The 18428-nt window shown below is 49.6% G+C and overlaps 2 protein-coding genes across 3 annotated transcripts; both read left to right on the forward strand.

Annotated features, from left to right (window-relative positions):
* The first annotated feature begins 4299 nt into the window (after window positions 1-4299).
* Window positions 4300-14538, forward strand: FKBP2 (FKBP prolyl isomerase 2). Of its 2 annotated transcripts, none has more exons than XM_061606495.1 (6): window positions 4300-4418; window positions 9171-9349; window positions 12784-12896; window positions 13752-13798; window positions 13958-13993; window positions 14374-14538. In XM_061606495.1, the coding sequence occupies exons 2-6, from the start codon at window positions 9182-9184 to the stop codon at window positions 14433-14435; spliced, it is 426 nt and encodes a 141-aa protein (XP_061462479.1). In that variant the 5' UTR covers window positions 4300-4418; window positions 9171-9181; the 3' UTR covers window positions 14436-14538. The 2 variants fall into 2 exon arrangements, with proteins under 2 accessions (XP_061462479.1, XP_061462478.1); XM_061606494.1 differs by lacking the exon at window positions 4300-4418 and adding an exon at window positions 4517-4623.
* Window positions 4699-5822, forward strand: LOC133375141 (collagen alpha-1(I) chain). Its single transcript, XM_061606705.1, has one exon. It carries the CDS (start codon window positions 4782-4784, stop codon window positions 5820-5822), a length of 1041 nt encoding a protein of 346 aa, XP_061462689.1. The 5' UTR covers window positions 4699-4781.
* Window positions 14539-18428: the final 3890 nt, after the last annotated feature.

An 18428-nucleotide genomic window follows, 5' to 3' on the forward strand; every position in this document is an offset into this window, starting at 1 on the left:
GGGATTGATCCTGGGACCTTCTGCATGCAAAGCAGGTGTTCTGCCTTTCCCTATTTATATACATGAGAACGGTCACAGTCCCAAGTGGCATATATCTTCACTCCAAGCAGGCGTGGGAAACCTCATGCCTGGGGGCCAGATATCAGGCCCTCGGGATTCTTCTGAGGCCACAGTCCCTCCTCAACCACACTCCTTCTCCCCAGGCCACACCCCTCACTGCCCCACTTCACATTCTCCTTTTTTTGCCTGGCTGGGATGTGTCCCTGAACTCCGCTCATGCCTCTTGCTTGCCTGGATGGAGGACGGAAAGGGGTGTGTGAGAGTGGGCAGAAACTAGGTGGAGCTACACAGGTGAAATTTGCATTTGTTGTCCCACCCACTTTTGCCTCTGGCCCCACCCACCACTAGCCCACAGGCATGCTCCACTGATCTTAATATCTGGATGTTCTTAATATTGTGGTGCGAGTGGGATGAAACAAACCAGGAAGATTTGCCTTCCTGTTATGTCTGAAGAAATTAAGTATTGCAGTTTGTTGCTCCTTGATAAACCATAGTGGCTAACAGTGGCGGCATGTCAGTGGGGCAGTGGAATCCTCTCCGGATTTTAGTCCAAGCTTTCAAGGAGCTGTGACTCCATGTCAGTGGGGCAGTGGAATCCGCTCTGGGTTTTGGTTTGAGGTTTCAAGCAGCTGTCCAATCTCGGCCAGAACCTGGAGCGGATTCCATTGACTCACTGACATGGAGGTACCGGCCGTCACTGGTTGCTAATCATGCTTAAGCAATGGATCCTTGGTTTGGACAAATGAAGAAGCCAAGGCTCATGCCAGGGAAGGAGCAAAGTGGGAGCAACTGGACAGTGCACACCAGCACATTGCTCAGTTGTGGCAAACCACAATAAGCCAGAAACCTTATTGTTACTTGTGGACACAGCCCTTTCCTCTACAGTCCACACAACAGCCCTGTAAGGCAAGTCACCTGTCTCCTGCAAGGGCACCTCCTACAGCTCTTTAGAGTCCCTGTTATCTGAGGACCCAACATGTCCTGCAGGGGGCACTGGCATCCCACATCACAGTGGGAAGGAGCATTTGCTTCTTTGGTGGGAAGCTGGTTCTGTATGCCAGTTGGTGGTTACTTTGCTTCCATGCTCAGCTGAGATGCCAAGGGGCTACCAGTGGCTGGATACGGCCACATGCTGTGGAGTTGTTGGCCAAAGGCCCACAAGCAGTACATGAGTGCAATAGCCGAGCACTGCAGAAAGCCGGAGAGGAAAGTGACGGGCATCACCTCTCCACCTTCTGTCACCCGCTGTTCTTATCTAAAGAGGGAGAATCCAAACTATTTACTCTTCAAACCACTGATCATGTGGTTGGTTTGGAAACTGATCCACCAATCAGACTTGTCTGAGTAGCTCTTAGTATTTGAGTGTGGTTTTGCTTTCTTTACTGCCTTCCCCTGTAACATGCTCTTTGGCTCACTTGAGTTTTCTGCATGCCGTGCAAATCATGCACGGAGCTCAACCTTGCTGCCTGGCTGTGATGTGCAGCAGTCTTCCAAGGTCTTGAGTAGGGGCCTTTATTGGACAAGAGCAGAGAGCCTTTAACTCAGGGTGAGGAATGTTTTTCGGCCCAAGGACCACATTCCCTTCTGGGCAACATTTGAGGGACCACATGCTGACAGGACATGAGTGCAACAACATTCTCTCCTCCTGTGGTTTGCAGCAACTGGTATGCAGAGGCATACCACCTTTAACAGTGGAAGTAGAACATAGCCATTGTGGCTAGTAGTGGCCTTTGATAGCCTTACCCATGAATTTGTCTAATCCTCTTTTACAGCCATCCCAATTGGTGGCTATTACTGCCTCTTGTGGGAGCGAATCCCATCATTCAAATACACACTATGTGAAAACTAGATGATCCTGGGATTTAGTTTTATGAAAGAGGGAAACATATTTCTATCCACTTTTTGCACACTAAGCATAATTTTATACTCCTCTGTCATATCCCTTCCTTACTTGCCTTTTTTTTCTAAACTAAGGTTTAAATGTTCCCAAACGTTGAAATCTTTGCTTAGAGAGGATTTCCTTCATCCTCTTGATCATTTTAATTGGCCCTTTCTGTAGTTTTTCCAGCTCTACAATATCCTTTTTGTGTGTGTGGTGGCCAGAACTTCACATAGTTGCATACTTGGAAAACGAGGGGTGATAAGAGATCAGGCCACAAAGGGTTATTCTTTTCCACATAATTCTAAAGGTCAAGGAGGTTATGCGAAGGGGGGGCTTTCTGTGGGTGTCATGAATTGAATGTATGTGGATGGGTCAAAATACCACGTCAGATTATGTGGCCCAGGAGGTCAGTTTACAAAGGATAATGGAACCAGGGTTGTAAGGATCAAAGCCTTGTACCAGGTCTCACGGGCCTATAATCAAGGAGCTGCTGGGATTTTATTTTTATGTATTTAACAGGATTTATATATTGCCTAATCATCAAAATTTCAAAGCCAGGTGTGGGGAACCTTTGGCCCTCCAGATATTGCTGAACTACCGCTCCCATCAGCCCCAGCAGTTCAGTAACATCTGGAGGGCCAAAGGCTCCCCACAGCTGCTTAAGTGGTCATAGGGTTTTATCGGTCAAGGGGCAGAGTAAGATCCTCTCTGGTCTATTGGATAAGACATTTTGAGGGTTGGCTTCTAAATACGTTGAAGTTTTCTAAGATGGGTTCACTTGGGTGGTCTCAGACCTTGAATTCTTGCTCAGCCTCCACGATCCCAACCTGCAAAATGGGTACAATGGTGTCCTGACTCTGAAAAAGTGGCTGTTGGGAGAGCAAGCACAATTTTGCACATTGAAAGAGTTAATTAGAAACAGAAGTGGAAAATATCACGGAATGTCACACGTAGGATCATCTGGGTATTTTATTTTCTTATTGATAATCAAGTCAGTTGTACTTTTCTTTGTACCAACAGTAAAAGGTCAATTGTGTCGAACCTTTATTAGGACCAATCAAGGTTCACAAACCACAGGCGTATCATTTTTACTATACAAAATGCTCCTACACAGAATTTTTCTTCAGCAGGATATTTTGAAAAAGAAAAAAATATATTTTGTTCCAGGGAGATCATCTTTTCTTTTAATTTTTTTCCAACATTCAGCATGAGGGAGAGTTCTGCATAACTCAGATGGTGTTCATGCACCATATTGTGAAAAAATGAATGGGCGTTTCCTTGGAAGGAAGTCCCACAGTATTCAATGGGAGTTGCTCCGAGGTAAGTATTGTAAGCTTTGATAGTGAATTTCCCCCTACCAGCCTTTCCCAACTAGTGGGCCACCAGATGTTGTTGGACCACAATTCCCATCTTTCCTGACCATTGGCAATGCTGGCTGAGGCTGACGGGAGTTGTGGTCCAATAACACCTGGTTACGGTGCCAAGTGGCGCTCCCATGTGAAATCCACAGAAGGAAGAAATCCATAAAGCAGGGGTGGGCAACCTCTTATATTTCAAGGGCCGCATTTCCTCGGGGTGATGGTAATGTGTGCAAGGGGGCCACATGGTGGTAGTGGTGGCCAGGGACAGGGCCAAAAAGCTAGACTGGTGGGGGAGGGACAAACCGGTCTTGCCAGAGATCTAAACCAGCCTTCACCCATGTGGGCCTCCCCAGATGCTTTGAACTACAACTTCCATCAGCCGCAGCTGGGGCTGATGGGAGTTGTAATCCAAACCTTCTGGAGGGCACCAGGTTGGCAAAGCCTAGTCTAAATAATTGCTTGAGGAGGACTTTTGAAATGAGGCTGAGGGCTGCATAAAGGTAGGCTGATTGTTGTACTTTTCACTGTATAATTTTAAACAAAATTATGTATTGCTTATCTTGATGTAAAGCTGCCCTGAGCATTTGTTAGAAAGGCACGATATAAATGCTGAGAATAAATTTTAGATAAACAAATATCAAGTGCATTACAAGCCATAAATTTTAGATAAACAAATATCAAGCGCATTACAAGCCATAAATTTAAGTATCTATATTTATTGTTACCCACTTTGGGAGCTTAACTGAAATGTGGGTTTTATAACCTGTGGCGTGGAAGAAAAATGATTAAAAAAAACCCTTTTAAAAATACGTATTTTTTTTTAAAAAATCTGTATTTCACTAACAGCCTCAGGAGCGCCACGTGACAAAGACGAGAGAACTTCCAGAGAGGCAGGACGACCGCTTCTTCTATCCCAACACCAGGGGGCGCGCTCACACGTAGCCACGCCTGCTCTAGCTCATATGGCTCGGCTCAGACCGGAAGTGGCACCTCACCCTCATCCTAGTCATGTGCAAGCGAAAGCCGTTATAATTTGTAATGTTTTTTAAAACCCTTCTCTCTCTCTCTCTCTCTCTCCGGTTTTTCTTCGTGTCTGAGAGGAAGAAAAAGAAGAGGTATGGGATCGCCGGTCGTTCATTGAATAGAATAGTACGGTGACTGTCACGTGATACCACACGCTGATCACGTGGCGCGGAGGTTTACCCGCCAGCGAGGGGAAAACATGGCGGCCTCCACGGCTGCTTCCTCAGTTTTAAGCCCATCGGTGTTGCGGAGCGCGCATGCGCAGAGGGGGGGTGATATCCGTTGAGGAAAGGAGAGGTGAGAAGGGGCAGATGGGGGGTCCTGAGGAGAGGGGGGGACAGGGAAGGGGTGTGCCTAGGAGATTTGGCCAGGGTGAGGGGCGGCAGCAGCAGCCTGGGGGGCTAGATGTGGGGCAGCCCCAGGAAGTGGGCTGGAGGAAGGTGGGAGGGGCCAGCATGCCTGAAGGGACCCAGGTGTCCTGCGCCCCCAAGTGGGGGGCGCCTGGGAAAGAGGGGGAGCTTGCAACCCAGGGGTCTCGGAAGGTGAAGCTTAGGGACGTAGGGACCCAGGTGTCCTGGGGTCCAAGGTGGGGGCTCCTTGGTAATGGGGGGACCCCCCAGACGGCCGAGACCCCAGCCATGGGGGAGGCCCAAGAGGGGCAGGATCACGTGAGGACAACTGTGGGGCAGAGCCACGCTGCAGAAGTAAGGAGAGGAAAACAGGGTCCTAGTGGGTGTGGGGTCCCCCCAGGCAGTGGAGGCTTGGAGGGTCTGGACCACCCAGAGCCTGGCCCTGGTGGTTTGGGGAGCCGTCAGGCGTCAGGGCAAGAGAAAAGAGCCTCTTGGTGTGGGGGGGCTTGTGAGTCTTGCTTGGCTGTGGTAGCGAAAGGGAGCGCCCCTAAGGAGGTAGGGACCCAGCTCTCTTGCAGGGAGGCTTGGGAGTTGGGGGCAGGGGTCCCTGCGGTGGTCAGAGGAAGAGGCGATGAGGAATTTGAGGTCCCAGCACGGGGAGTCAGCCGCAGCTGCTCTGGGGGCATCCTGGAGCATGTGGGCCCCAAGCGGGACCCTGTGAGAGGGGCTGCTGTTTGGGTCCAGAAAGAGTGGTATCGGGACCCTGTGGAGGCTTCTGGGCAGGTCTGGGTGCCCCGCAAGCCAGCCAGGGCCTCCAATAGGACGGGGCTACCTTGGTTGCAAGGGGGAGCCTGCCCCCCAAGTAAACAGGGAGAGTGGAAACCCAAATCTGGGGGGGTTGGTTGTTCTCCAGAACGTAACCAGGTCTGGATCCCCCGAGAGAAGCCAGCCCCTGTTGGTGGGGGGCCTGGGGACGTCTGGGTGCACAAGGTGAGGGATCCCTCTGGGGCTGGGATAATGTGGGTCTGGGCCAAGGTGACAAATTGTAACGAAGAGGATGAAGTGGAAGAGACCAGGGTTTGGACCTTCCGTAAGAAGGGTCCTAGGAAAGGTGGGCAAGGTGAGGGAGGCTATGGGGTATTTTAGGGGAGGGGTGTTATTTGGGGGCATGGGTTGGGGGAGGGAGATACCGCACCTGGGAGGGGGGGAGGAAGAGGAAAAGTTAGGCTCATCTTTGAGGGGAAAAGGTTAGAAACGAGGGATTTCAAATGTGGGAGATCCTGTCTAGAGGGCTGGGCAGTAAAGGAGGGAGGGTGGCTCAGGGAGATCTTGCTGGACAGTACCCTTGAGAGAATCTGGCCTGGGGTGGCTGCTGCTGCTGCCAGCAGGGGAGGGAAGCGGAGTCCAAGGCACCTCCGGCCGCAAGGGTAAGTCGGGGTCCGGAGGCTACCCAGGGGGACCTGAATGAAGCGCGCGCTGTTGCATGCCTGGGTAGGACAGCTGGGGATGTGGGTGGTTGTGGCAGGCATGCTGAATCTGCATGAATTATTGGTGGGCAAGGGTTGGCATTCATGGGGGGAGGCTTCCGGTAGGGCCGGGGGTAGGAATATGTCATAGAATCTTGGGGTTGGAATGGGCCTATAAGGCCATCAAGTCCGACCCTCTGCTCAGTTCAGGGATCCAAATTAAAGCATACCTAACAGGTGGCTGTCCAGCTGCCGCTGGAATGCATCCAGTGTTGGAGAGCCCACCACCTCTCTAGGCCATTGGTTCCATTGTATCGTTCTAACAGTTAGGAAGTTGTTCAGTTGAAATCCGGCTTCCTGTAACTTGAGCCCATTATTCCGTGTCCTGCACTCTGGGACAATCAAGAAGAGATCCTGGCCCCCCTCTGTGTGGCAGTCTTTCATGTACTTGTACAGTGGTATCATATCTCCCTTCTTTTCTTCTCAAGGCTAAGTATGCCCAGTTCTTTCAGTCTCTCCTCATAGGGCTTTGTTTCTAGTTCCCTGATCATTCTCGTTGCCCTTCTCTGAACCTGTTCCAGTTTTTCTGCATCCTTCTTAAAGTGTGGTGTCCAGAATTGGACGCAGTATTCAAGTTGAGGCCTAAACAGCGCCGAATAGAGGGGAACCAATACTTCACACAATTTGGAAACTATACTTCTGTTAATGCAGCCTAAAATAGCATTTGCCTTTTTTGCAGCCACATCACACTGTTGGCTCATATTCAGCTTGTGATCAACAACAATCCCAAGATCCATGTAGTATTGCTGAGCCAAGTATTCCCCATCTTATAAATGTGCATTTGGTTTCTTTTTCCTGGGTGTCAGATTTCTAGCATCAAATGTTTAGGAGCCAGCCCTGTACAGAATTGAGAACATAATTACATTATTTTGCAGCAGGATCAACTTCTTACGAGCCTGGCTGGCCTGGCACCTGGGAACTGTCTGGAAGGCTGAGATTTAGAATACAAATTGTAGTCCCTAGAAATGTAGGGCTTTTAAAAAAAAATAGACAGGCGTGTATCTTCCTGTGAATTTTATAACTTTATATCGTTAAAGCTATAATGTGAAAGCCATGTTAGTCTTATAAAGGGAAATAAATGTGTATGATGTTGCGCTGAGACTGACTTCTGAAGATCCTTTTTGTTACAAAATGGCATAAGCTCAAGTAGGTGACAACCTCCTTTGTCAGATACAGAGTTGGAGCTGGGAAAAGTAAGGCAGACATGTCAGTTTAAAGCTGACTTACATTCAAACGTTCTACCATTCTTAAAGGGACAGTAATATTTAGGAACACAGGAAGCTGCCTTATACTGAGGTGGACCATTCAGTCAATCTAGCTCAGTACTGTCTACACTGACTGGCAGCAGCTGTACAGGCTTTCAAACATGGAGAGGCCAGGGATCGAACCTGGGACCTTCTGCATGCAAAGCAGATGCCCTACCACTGAGCTAAAGCCCTTTCTGCATAACAGTAATGCAGAAACTTTATTGTAGGGATGTCTAACAATTTTTGGCTTGTGGGCCTTGGCCAACTCTCTGCATGCCAGTGATGAGTGTGGCCAAAAGTGTGTTTGGCTACCCTGCACACAGACACAGACACAGATCAGCTATGGAGATCAGCTGAAAAGCAGGACGACTACCTCTCCCACACTCATCAAATGATCAATCTGATAAATGGAGTGGGGTGATTTGCATTCCCATCTGGGTGCTGGGCAAGACAGAGAGGTTTGCCACCAAAATCAGTGGGGCCGGGGGGGGGGAGTAGCAGAAAAGTGTTCTTAGAGGGTCTGGTCTGTTAGGGACCCCTGCAGTGTAGTGTGGAAGAAAGCCATAATTTCTGTTAAGTGTTGATTCAAAGCCTTGAAAAGTTGGGTCCAGGACATCTTAAGGACCACCTCGACCTTTATATCTCATCCCGATCACTGAGATCACCTGAGAGAGCGCTGTTAGTTGTCCCCTGTGTTACAGAGGCCCAACTGGCCTCAGCCAGAAATCAGGCATGTAATGCCAGCCCCACGTTATTGAATACTCTTCCAGCAGAGATTTGGCAGGCACCCTCTGAAAAGTTAATGTCAAGGTGTGATAGAAAACAGTTCTTTTTCTTTACCCTTACAAATGTATGTTGCTGATTGCAGCAGAGAGCAGAAGAGCATCTGTCCTCCCAGGGGATCATGGCTTCCCATATATTAGAGCTGTCTTCACCAGCCTGGTGTCTTCCGAATGTTGTTGGATGCTAGCTCCCATCCACCCCAGCCAGCGTGGCCAATGGTAATAGGTTATGGGTGTTTGAGTCCCAACAGCATGTGGAGGCCCACCAGGATGGAGACAGCTGGGCGAGAGGTGGCTGGACAGGGGTGTTTTCTACAAGCATGAGAACGTGCAGTGTTGGTTGGAGGGTTGTCATTGCACTGACATGGGAAGCGGCAAAAAAACCCTGTTTGTGAAATTCGTGTTGGATAGCAGGATAAAGAAATCTGCCATGGCAGTGTAGGGCTGAGAGGTGAAGCTGTATGGAGTAGAGCCTGAGTTCTGGGTGTGTAGTTGTGTGGGGGGACTGGAGATCTTCCCCATTCTTCCCTTGTCTTGTACGTACGAGGGTAGAATGTGGAACATGTAGCTCTTCAACCAATCCCTTTGTGCTGAAGTAGCTTGCCTGGAGGAACACCCCACAACGCTAGCTTAATGGCCGCAGAGTCAGTGCTTCTTACCTGGAGGAGCAAGACATTGGAGAGGACGGGGCTTTGCAGGCACACTGTTGCTCCCGCTGGTGCACTAGGACACCCCTGACTTCCCTGTTGTCTTGCCCCCTGCCCTCGACCTCCCAGTAAGTGGCAGCAACGCTGCTGCCGGGAAGGTAGCATTGCAACGCAGCCCTGTCGGCTTTGGCCTTCCTCGTAACACTGTGGTCGCAAAGGTTAAGGATAGTGATGGCGGTAGGAGATTCACCCCGGTCAGCTTTCCCCTCCTTACCATTCTGTGCCCTTCCAGGGCCTTCTGCGATGCAGGTGAGCCAGGGAGCGACGCTGCTTGCCCTGGCGCTGTGGGTGCTCTGCTCGCCGGCACTGAGCACAGAAGGCAAACGGAAGCTGCAGATTGGCGTCAAGAAGCGGGTGGACAACTGCCCCATCAAGTCCCGCAAGGGGGATGTGCTCCACATGCATTACACGGTGAGCGCAGCAGGAGGGGTGGGGCGGGGCAGGGCGATGTTGGCCAGACACCTTGAGATTTGGGAGGCTGCAGGAGTCTTTCCCAGAGGCCTCTGGGACAGGCTGGGGGCAAAGGTATTTGTGCCAGGTTCAAAGGATGAATTGGAACCTAAAGCAGGGATGGGGAAGCTGTGCCCCCCACAGGGGTTGCTAGACTACAACTCCCATCGTCCCTGGCCTTTGGGGCTGGTGGGAATTGGAGTCCATCAGCGTCTGGAAGGCCGCAGGTTCCCCACTTGCTGATGTAGACAGTCACTTTAAAGGTGCTGTTAGATTCCCTGGAATTAGGTTTATATAGCTGTGGCCTTATTTTATGCCAGGGTAGAGAACCTATCAGGCCATCTGCATGTCACTAGACTACAACTCCCATCATCCTTGACCATTCACCGTAGTAGCTGGGGCTGATGGGAATTGGAGTCCAACAAGCTTTGGGATCCCGCAGAGGTTCTCCATCCCTGACCTAAGAGAGGTAAGAGTCAACAGCTCCTGCCAAAATGGGTGTGTGTGTGGATGCTAGCTGGGTGGTTGGGTTTATTTCTGAAAGGCAGATAACCTGTGGGTGACCTAAGTTCAAGGCTTAAAAAAAGAAAGCAAGAAAACAGAATTCTCCGCCAAAGTGATACACATGATCAGAAAAAGGCAAATTCGTTAAACCTATATAAATTAAACACATACACAGTTTCTTGTAGAACCGTATACTCCTTGAAATCTTAATTCAGCAATCTTAATCCATCAATTCTTGAGATTTCGCAAGGAGTTTCCAATGGGTTTCCAAGTGAATCTTTGTGACTATATGGACTAGACATGTAGTTTTTTTTTAAAGTGAGATTCCTAAAGAAGCTGAAGTCTGCACCCAGTACTTCATGTTGCCTTTCCCTTGCTCAGTCGTTTTCTTCAGCCATGCACCCTTGCTGACCCTCACATGCTTGTTCCTGGCTTGATGAGCGTAGTGTTCGGTGGCAAGTTGCATGCTGGATTGGGTGATCAGGGAAAGAACCTTTGTGGGGAAGATTTGGTTTCATTTGGCTCCAGACATGTGTAGCGTGACCTCATTCCTTCCCCGCAATTTCCAGACCTCTCCCCAACCAAAGAAGAACCCTGCTGGATCAGAACAAAGGCCTATCTAGTCTAGGACCATGTTTCCCATAGCAGCCAACCAGCATGCCTCTGAATAGCAGTTGCTGGGACTTGTAAGTGGGAAGAGCACTGTTGCACTCAGGTGGACGGTGAGAACAGGATGCTGGGCTAGACGATGGTCCTTGGCCTGATCCAGCAGGGAAACTGATGTAACCCGATGCCTCTGGGAAGCTGGACATGAAGGCAATAGCCGTCTCTCACTACTATTCCCTAGCAAATGGGAACTTGGAGGCACATCCTGCCTCTCTTCCTGGAGGGTATCAAGCAGTTGCCATGAGATTCCTGACTAGTAGCTGTTGATAGCTGTTGATATTTAACTGCTTTTAAGGATGCTTCTTCTGCTCTTTATCTTGTTGGAATGGGTTTATATTTTAAATAAATATATAAACCAAATCATTTCCCCAATAAATGAAAATAATCACCCAAATAAATAAACCAAATCAATATGCCAAATAAATGAAAATAAAATGGAACTGGACTGCCTTCAAGTCAATCCTGACTTATGGCGACCCTATGAATAGGGTTTTCATGGTAAGCGGTATTCAGAGGGGGTTTACCATTGCCTCCCTCTGAGGCTGAGAGGCAGTGACTGGCCCAAGGTCATCCAGTGAGCTCCGTGGCTGTGTGGGGATTCGAACACCGGTCTCCCAGGTCATAGTCCAACACTCTAGCCACTACACCACACTGGCTCTCAAATAAATGAAAATAACCCCCCATTGAAAACAATCCTCCCCATGTGGTAGGCTATGGGTTCCCCCCATCCCTGGGCTAAGAGGCTTGCAAAATCATGCACCATGTGGAGAAAAAGAAACGGATTTCTCTCTCTCTCTCTCTCTGGCATCGTGCTAGAACTCGGGGCCATCCAATGAAAATGGCTGGCAGGAGGTTCAGGATAGTTCAAAGAAGGTGCTCTTTGCCAAGTCGATTCTGACTTATGGCGACCCTATGAATAGGGTTTTCATGAGGCTGAGAGGCAGTGACTGGCCCAAGGTCACCCAGGGAGCTTCATGGCTATGTGGGGATTCGAACCCTGGTCTCCCAGGTCGTAGTCCAACATCTTAACCACTACACCACACTGGCTCTCACATAGCGCATGGTAAATTTGTGGAACTTGTGGCCAAAAGAGGTAGTGATGGCTTTGAAGGGAAATGAGGCAAATGCCTGGAGGAGATATATCAATGGCTATTAACCATGATGGCTAAATAGAACCTCCACATTTGGAGGCAGTGTATCTTTGATGAGACACATGCCTGGCAGTGAGACAATTTCCTAGAAGAGCTCTGTTGACGGCTATTAACCATGATGGGTAAATAAAACCTCCATGTTCTAGAAGACCACAGCATGAGGTAGCCTTGTGGATTTCCAGATAGGCATCCGGTTGGCCATTGTAGGAAACAGGATGTTTGGCTTGACAGGGCCTTTGATCTGATCCAGCAGGGCTGCTGTTATGTTCTTATGAGTCACTTCCCACTGCTGCGAATCATCAAGTGATAGACGTACATGTGTGAAGCTGCGCTTAGTCAGCAAGGGAGCATGGCTGAAACACCCTGAAATTTCTTCTTTGTGTAGGACAGGGATGGAGAGTTTGTCAAACTCATCAGCCGCAGCCAACATGGCCAGTGATGATTATTATTATTTGAATTTATATCCTGCCCTTCCTCCTGAAGGAGCCCAGGACAGCAAACGTAAGGAAAGCAATTTAACAAGAAAAAGAAAAACATACTAAAACAGTTCAAAACATTCCAGAATGCAACTGCAATTAAAAATATTGTAAAACATAGTTTAAAATATTCCAAAGTACAGTTTGGGTAAACGGGTATTTTCAGATGCCTCCTGAAAGTTAATAGTGATGGAGACGGACACACCTCACTGGGAGCATTCCACAAACAGGGAGCCACCACTGACATGGCCCTGTCACGGATCAGCATCAACCAGGATGATAGGAGTTGTAGTCCTGCAATATCTGGAGGGCCAGAAGATGCCTACTGCTGGTGCTGAGGGGGTATGTTATAGTGCATAGACAAAACTGTGGCATTCTCTCTCACAAGTTAAGGTGTAGCTCAGTAGTAGAACAACTGGTTTGCATGCAGAAGGCCCCAGGTATCCAGTTGGCCACTGTGAAAACAGGAAGATGAGCCTGATCCAGCAGCCAGGAACCTTTTATTTTGGGAAAATAAGCACAGCATCTTGGTTGTTTAAAGAAGTCCTGGCTCGCTGGCTTGCATCCCTTTTAACTTCCATTCCCTGCACTCTCACAGGGAAAGCTGGAAGATGGGACGGAGTTTGATAGCAGCCTGGCTCGCGATCAGCCGTTTATCTTCTCCTTGGGGACTGGACAAGTCATTAAAGGCTGGGATCAGGGCCTGCTTGGGTAAACTCTTCCTCTCGGTTGGGGATCTGGTGGCCGTCATGGCTTCAGCGTGGTTGCTGGTTTTGAAGCATCCGGGCAGGGGGAGTACAGGGGTGGGATTTCTCCCATGGTAAGTCAAGCATGGGCTTTCACTCTTTGGAGAAGGGTTGTAGCTGGGCACTTTGCATGCAGAAGGTCCCTGGTTCAGTCCCCGATGGCATCTCCAGGTAGGGCTGGGAAAGGACCCTGTCTGAAATCCCGGAGAGGCGCTGCCAGTCAGTGCGGACAGTACAGAGCTAGATGTACCCCGTGGTCTAACTTGGTAGAAGGCAGCTTCCTGCATTTCTGCCTGTTGAGCTTTCTTTCTCAAAAGGATGCTGGAAAGCCTTTCCCATGGTCAGTTTCCTGAAGCTTGGTTTATTTTAATAAAGAGCAGATAAATTCATAACCTGCTTTTAACCACAGGGAAGGCTCTCTTGTGTATTCTGCCTGTATTTGAAGCACCTTTGGCGAGAACGCAGGGAGAGAGCACTCTCTGTAGTGGCACCCAGGAGATCTGTCTGGCATCCCCTTTAACAATCTTTAACCGCCTTTTGAAAATGCATCTGTTCTGGCTCTATTTATTTATTGAAGCATCTGGTTCATCAGCGTGATAAATTTATCCTGGTGTTTCTGTATGTTCTTAGCATGTTATATTGCGGCTGTTTTTCAGTTGTATATGGTTTCTATATCATTAGCTGCCCTGAGCCTAAAGATAATTATTTTACAGTTAAGATTCTAGCCCTCAAGGTTTTTGTTTTTTCTAAAGAACAAAACGCAGGAACGCCATGTATTTGGTTGGTAACTGAATCTATTGCATTTCTTTGGTCTTTGTAGGATGTGCGAGGGGGAGAAGAGGAAGCTGGTGATTCCCTCTGAGCTGGGTGAGAAGCCGACATTTGGGATGGGAGTGTGGAAGAAGTCAAGTTTTGGGGGTTGAGAGCCTAGCTCACAGCAGTAGGGGTGGTGAATGGCTACCCTGCACTGTTGTAGAACTTGTTGATCTCTTGGGTGACTTTGCCGCTTCTTCCCTTTGCTCGCAGGTTACGGGGACCGGGGTGCACCACCCAAGATCCCAGGTAAGTCTTGTACCCCGTTCCTTTTCCCCTCAAGATCAGTCCCACTGCGGATTGTGAATTGGGGGCTCCCTCCCCTCCCCAGCAAGGCACATCTGACCCACCCTGAGTGAAGTGTTGATATGACGTGCTTCATTCTTAATCCCCCATTCTCCCCGCTGGTCAGTTTGAACGCCAGGATATGAACACGGAAAGAGTTGGAAGCCAGTTCTCCTCTCGTGGGTCTGGCTTAACATGGGGCCTTGCTCTGCCTGAAATCTGATCCAGTCCTTCTGCCAAAGGAAAGCTCTAGGCCGTCAACTGTGGGCCTGTCAAGACCTCAAGAGGCTCTCTGGCCCCTGCTGAAGGTTGTCCTCTAACCTAACCCTCTTCCTCTGTGCCAGGTGGCGCAACCCTAATCTTTGAAGTGGAGCTGCTGAAGATTGAGCGACGGCAGGAACTGTAGCGACATCTCTTTGGGAGAGGGGGCACGTGGGGAGGGGAGGTAATCTTAATGGACTCAGGACTTGTTGACGTTGATGGGCCAAATAAAAGCACAGACCAGAGTTGTCCTGGGTCCCTTGCTTTGTTGAATTGCTTCTCTACACCCTGAATCCTGCCACTGGAGCTTCCTTAGCCTCCAGATCTCTTCCATACCAACTCCTGCCCCTTCTGTTCTTCCCCCTCTGGGATAAAGCTTCTCACCCGCTTTCCCCTCTCCACCTGCCTTCAATCCCCTGCTTTCCTTCTTTCCCACCTCCTCTTGCAGTATCTCTGCTCGCCACCCACCACCTTTCTGGCTCCCTTGTTGCCAAAGCTGCCACTTCTGCCTGCTTTCTGTCTCTGTTTGGGTGTCTCCCCTGAAATGCAGCCAACTGCCATTTCTGTTCAGCCATGTGCATTCTGCCGTTCTGCCTGTGTTGCTCCAAGGAGGATGCCTCCTGTCAGGTGAGCTGTCCCAGCCAGCGCCTTTGCTTGCTGGTAATGACAGTGGAAGGTGGGAGCAGGTTTTACCTGTTGGAGAGGGAACCGTAACTCCGTTGCAGAGCAACCCCCTCTCAGCCTGAAACTCTGGAGTGCTACTGCCAGCCATCGTAGACGTAGAAGGACCGTAGCTCAGCTGCAGAGCATCCCGCTTTGCATGCCGACTGTCCTAGGTTTGATCCTCGACTCCCTGCCTAAAACCCTGGAGATCTTCTGCCAGTCCGGGTAGACAATACTGAGCCTAGATGGTGTGACTCTGTAGAAGGCAACTTCCTGTATAGATAATACTGAGTGAAATGCTTGCTAGTTTGGCTAGAGATGGGCAGCCTGTGGCCTTCCAGACGATGTTGGAGCCATTAGGTCAGTTCCAGCCAGTAGAGTTGGAGATGGCGGGAGTTTTAGTGCAGGTCCGGCCGGAAGGCCACTGTTTCCCCATCTCGGGGGGAAGCTGCCGTAGCTCCGTGGAAGAGCATCTGCGTGGCATGCACACGGTCCGAGGTTCAATCCCCGGCATCTCCAGGTAGAGCTAGGAGAGACCCCCTGCCTAAAACCCTGGAGAGTTCAGCTGCAGCCAGGCAGTACTGAGCTACGTAGACCAATGGTCTGACTCAGTAGAAGGCAGCTTCCTATGCGTGTCTATCCAGGAAAGGGCAAGACTCATAGAGTACAGAAGTTTTGTGTTACATGTGTGGCTGGCAGCGGGGACAGGCAGTGGTTGGGTCCCAGCTGCCACACCCCAAACCTTTCCATCTTTGGTCTGGCTTAACCTGGACCCTTGTGCTGCCCTCAGCTCCGATCCTGTCCCGCTGCCAAATGAAAGTGAGCTCTGGAGACAATTGTGCGCTGCGTGCCTTTGCTTGGGGCGATGCATCCCAGAATCCCTTTGGAATACTGCTAGGAATTCTGGGCTTTTTCCTGGGCTGATGATAGCTGCCACTCCCCAAGAGCCCCAGGGATCCGGAAGCCAAGCTGCGAAAGAAAGTGTAGTAAAAGTTGGGTTTGTTTAAGGACACCAGGACTCGGATCAACAAGAAAGGAAGTTGCAAGCGTGTGGAACGCGGTGACAAAGTGAGATAACAAGTTTGCACTGCTGAGCGTAAAGCTGAGATAGGGTGTTCTCCCCCAGTGAAACGGCAAAGTGTGAACATCACTGGGATCCTGCCGGTATTCTCTGCTGTGGAAAGAACAGGAGTTGCGGGTGTAGCTGTCAAAATCCATGGTAAATGGATGGGTATAGCCTGCTCTGAGGCACTTGTCCTCCATGACCGAGAGATTGAGGCGTACAGGGTGCCTTTTGCAAAGAGCATTCTCCAGCCTCTTACTCGGCATCAAGAGGAACAGTTGAGACTATGTATGGTGTGCTTTAAAAAGAATCAAAAACTCGCATTTGTGCCTAATTTTCCCATCTACAAAAGTGATGCCAATGGAACAGGTTCTGTATGTGACATCATTGTGCTGTGGAGGAACAAAGAATCATGTTTCGCAGGGCACCCCGACTACCACACACAGAAAGCACTGCTCAGATTCCCACACCCTGATTTTGGTGTAATTCTCACCGCATACTCCCAAGCCTTGTGTCTTGGCTATAAGGACAAGAAGGTGTTTCTTTTTTAATGCCCCAAATAAAATAATCACCTAGGATGTGGGGAGGGTTATACCCAGCACTCCATAAAGTGTTATGGCAGAATCACTTAGTCTGTTAACGATTCTATTTCCTTTCTTGGCATGCAAAAAAGGCTTTGTAAGTGAGCTTCTTCCTTGCATCAGCCAATAAAGGAAAGCAGGAAAATGTGTGTCTGTGTGAAAGTAAGCCACCACCCCCATTAAAGAAAAAAATCTGCCAAGGCCTTAATGAGAAATCAGCGTAGCTCACGGGTGGCAAACCTATCAGGCCTTCCAGCTGTTAGACTACAATCCCCATGGCCACTGATGGGGAGTTTGAGGCGAACAGCACCTGGAGGGCCAGAGTTCCTCATGCCTGGCTGAGCCCCTTGTGCTTGCTGGTGGAAAAGTAGACTTGCGCTTTCTTCCCGGTGCAGCAAAGGGCTGAGAAACAAAAGTCAGCGGAGGAGACACCTGCTTTTAATGCAACCGCACCCTTTTCGCCTGAGCATTGAAGGAGCCTTGCACAGCCTGGCCCTGAGCCAGAAACATTTCCTTTTAACCCAATTGGCACGCAAAAAGCAGCGAGATGGTGTTTGTGGGCATGGCCGCCATCTCCTGAGCCAGTAGGGCTGCCCCCACCCCCGGGGCTCCTGCAGTCTGGAAACCAAGGGGTGTTTCGTGGGGATTTTTTTGAAGCCCATGGTGAGACATGGCTCTGGTGCCTACTTGGCCTGGTTTGGGGCCGCTGTCAGCTCCTCAGACATCTCAGTTTTGAAAAGAGGTGCTAGGGGAAAGAGCCATGTCTTAACAGCAGGCCACGGCCAGAGCTGGCTGCAGAGGCCAGGGCAGGCAGTTCTGCAAACCGTCTTGCCTGGTGACTTCAGGCAGGAAACATGAAGCCCGATTAGTTCCAGGCCCCAGAAGACATTCTTTCCTTGCTGAGTTCAGCCCAGCCACAGGCGGAGGGGAAGGGGAGGGGGCAGAGCGGGGCTGCGTCCCCCACCAGGGACGGCGTTGCTAACTTTGGGACCTGTCGCCCAGCATGCGCTTGCGGCTGCCTGCTCTGCTTGCACCTTTTAATTAAAAAAAAAAGGCCTCGCTGCAAGTGGTGAGGAAGGGTGAGCCAGTATCACTAGGAAGGGGGAAAGCCAACTCATCAGGCCAACCAATCAAAAAATCTCTGAAAACGCTCTTTGTCGCTAGTAAGGACAACCAAAGTTTAAGCCGGGTGCAGGTATGATTTCATTTGTGTCCAATGACGAAAAAGCAATGCCCATTGCTCTCTTCCTTCCTAACAACCACCCTGCAATGTAGGCTATAGGTAAAGAGAAAGTGACTGTTCTGGCCAAGTATGGATTGGAAGCTGGGTTCTCCCCATCCTTTTTTTATACAAGGGAGGGGACACAGAGGGCCTCCTCGCTCTCGATCCACCAGACCCAGCAAGCCAAAAGTTTGAAAACTTTATTACTAGTGTGGGTAGCAAAGATTATGGGCTGTATTCAACTTGCTTTTACTCAGAGCAGACCCTTCAAATCAATGGCCTTGACTAACAGGTCTATTAATTGCAGTGGACCTACTCTGAGTACAACCCTAAGCCTCAAGCAGGTCTTTGTTCTTTGATTCACATCCCAGTTTTCCTTCACTGAGGAAAAGACAAGGTCTATGGGTCTCTCTCCCCTCCTCCCATTTGATCCTAACCACCACCCTGCGAGATAGACCATAGGCCAAGAGAAAAGTATTTGTCCACTAAGTTTTTCTGGAGAAGCAGGGATTTGAACCTGGATTCTCCCCAGATCTAGGGTAGTATCCAGCTAAATTCTACTGAGAGTAGACCCACTGAAATTAATGAATCTAAGTCATGTCTATTAAA

The sequence above is a fragment of the Rhineura floridana genome, chromosome 22, assembly GCF_030035675.1.
Source record: "Rhineura floridana isolate rRhiFlo1 chromosome 22, rRhiFlo1.hap2, whole genome shotgun sequence".
NCBI classification, from domain to species: domain Eukaryota; kingdom Metazoa; phylum Chordata; class Lepidosauria; order Squamata; family Rhineuridae; genus Rhineura; species Rhineura floridana.

Coding starts and splice junctions, on each gene's coding strand:
- LOC133375141 (XM_061606705.1), top strand. CDS start 4,782: ATGCCTGAAGGGACCCAGGTGTCCTGCGCCCCCAAGTGGGGGGCGCCT.
- FKBP2 (XM_061606494.1), top strand. CDS start 4,584: ATGCGCAGAGGGGGGGTGATATCCGTTGAGGAAAGGAGAG. Junction 4,624..9,170: donor ATCCGTTGAGGAAAGGAGAG/GTGAGAAGGGGC, acceptor GTGCCCTTCCAG/GGCCTTCTGCGATGCAGGTG. Junction 13,994..14,373: donor TGCACCACCCAAGATCCCAG/GTAAGTCTTGTA, acceptor CCTCTGTGCCAG/GTGGCGCAACCCTAATCTTT.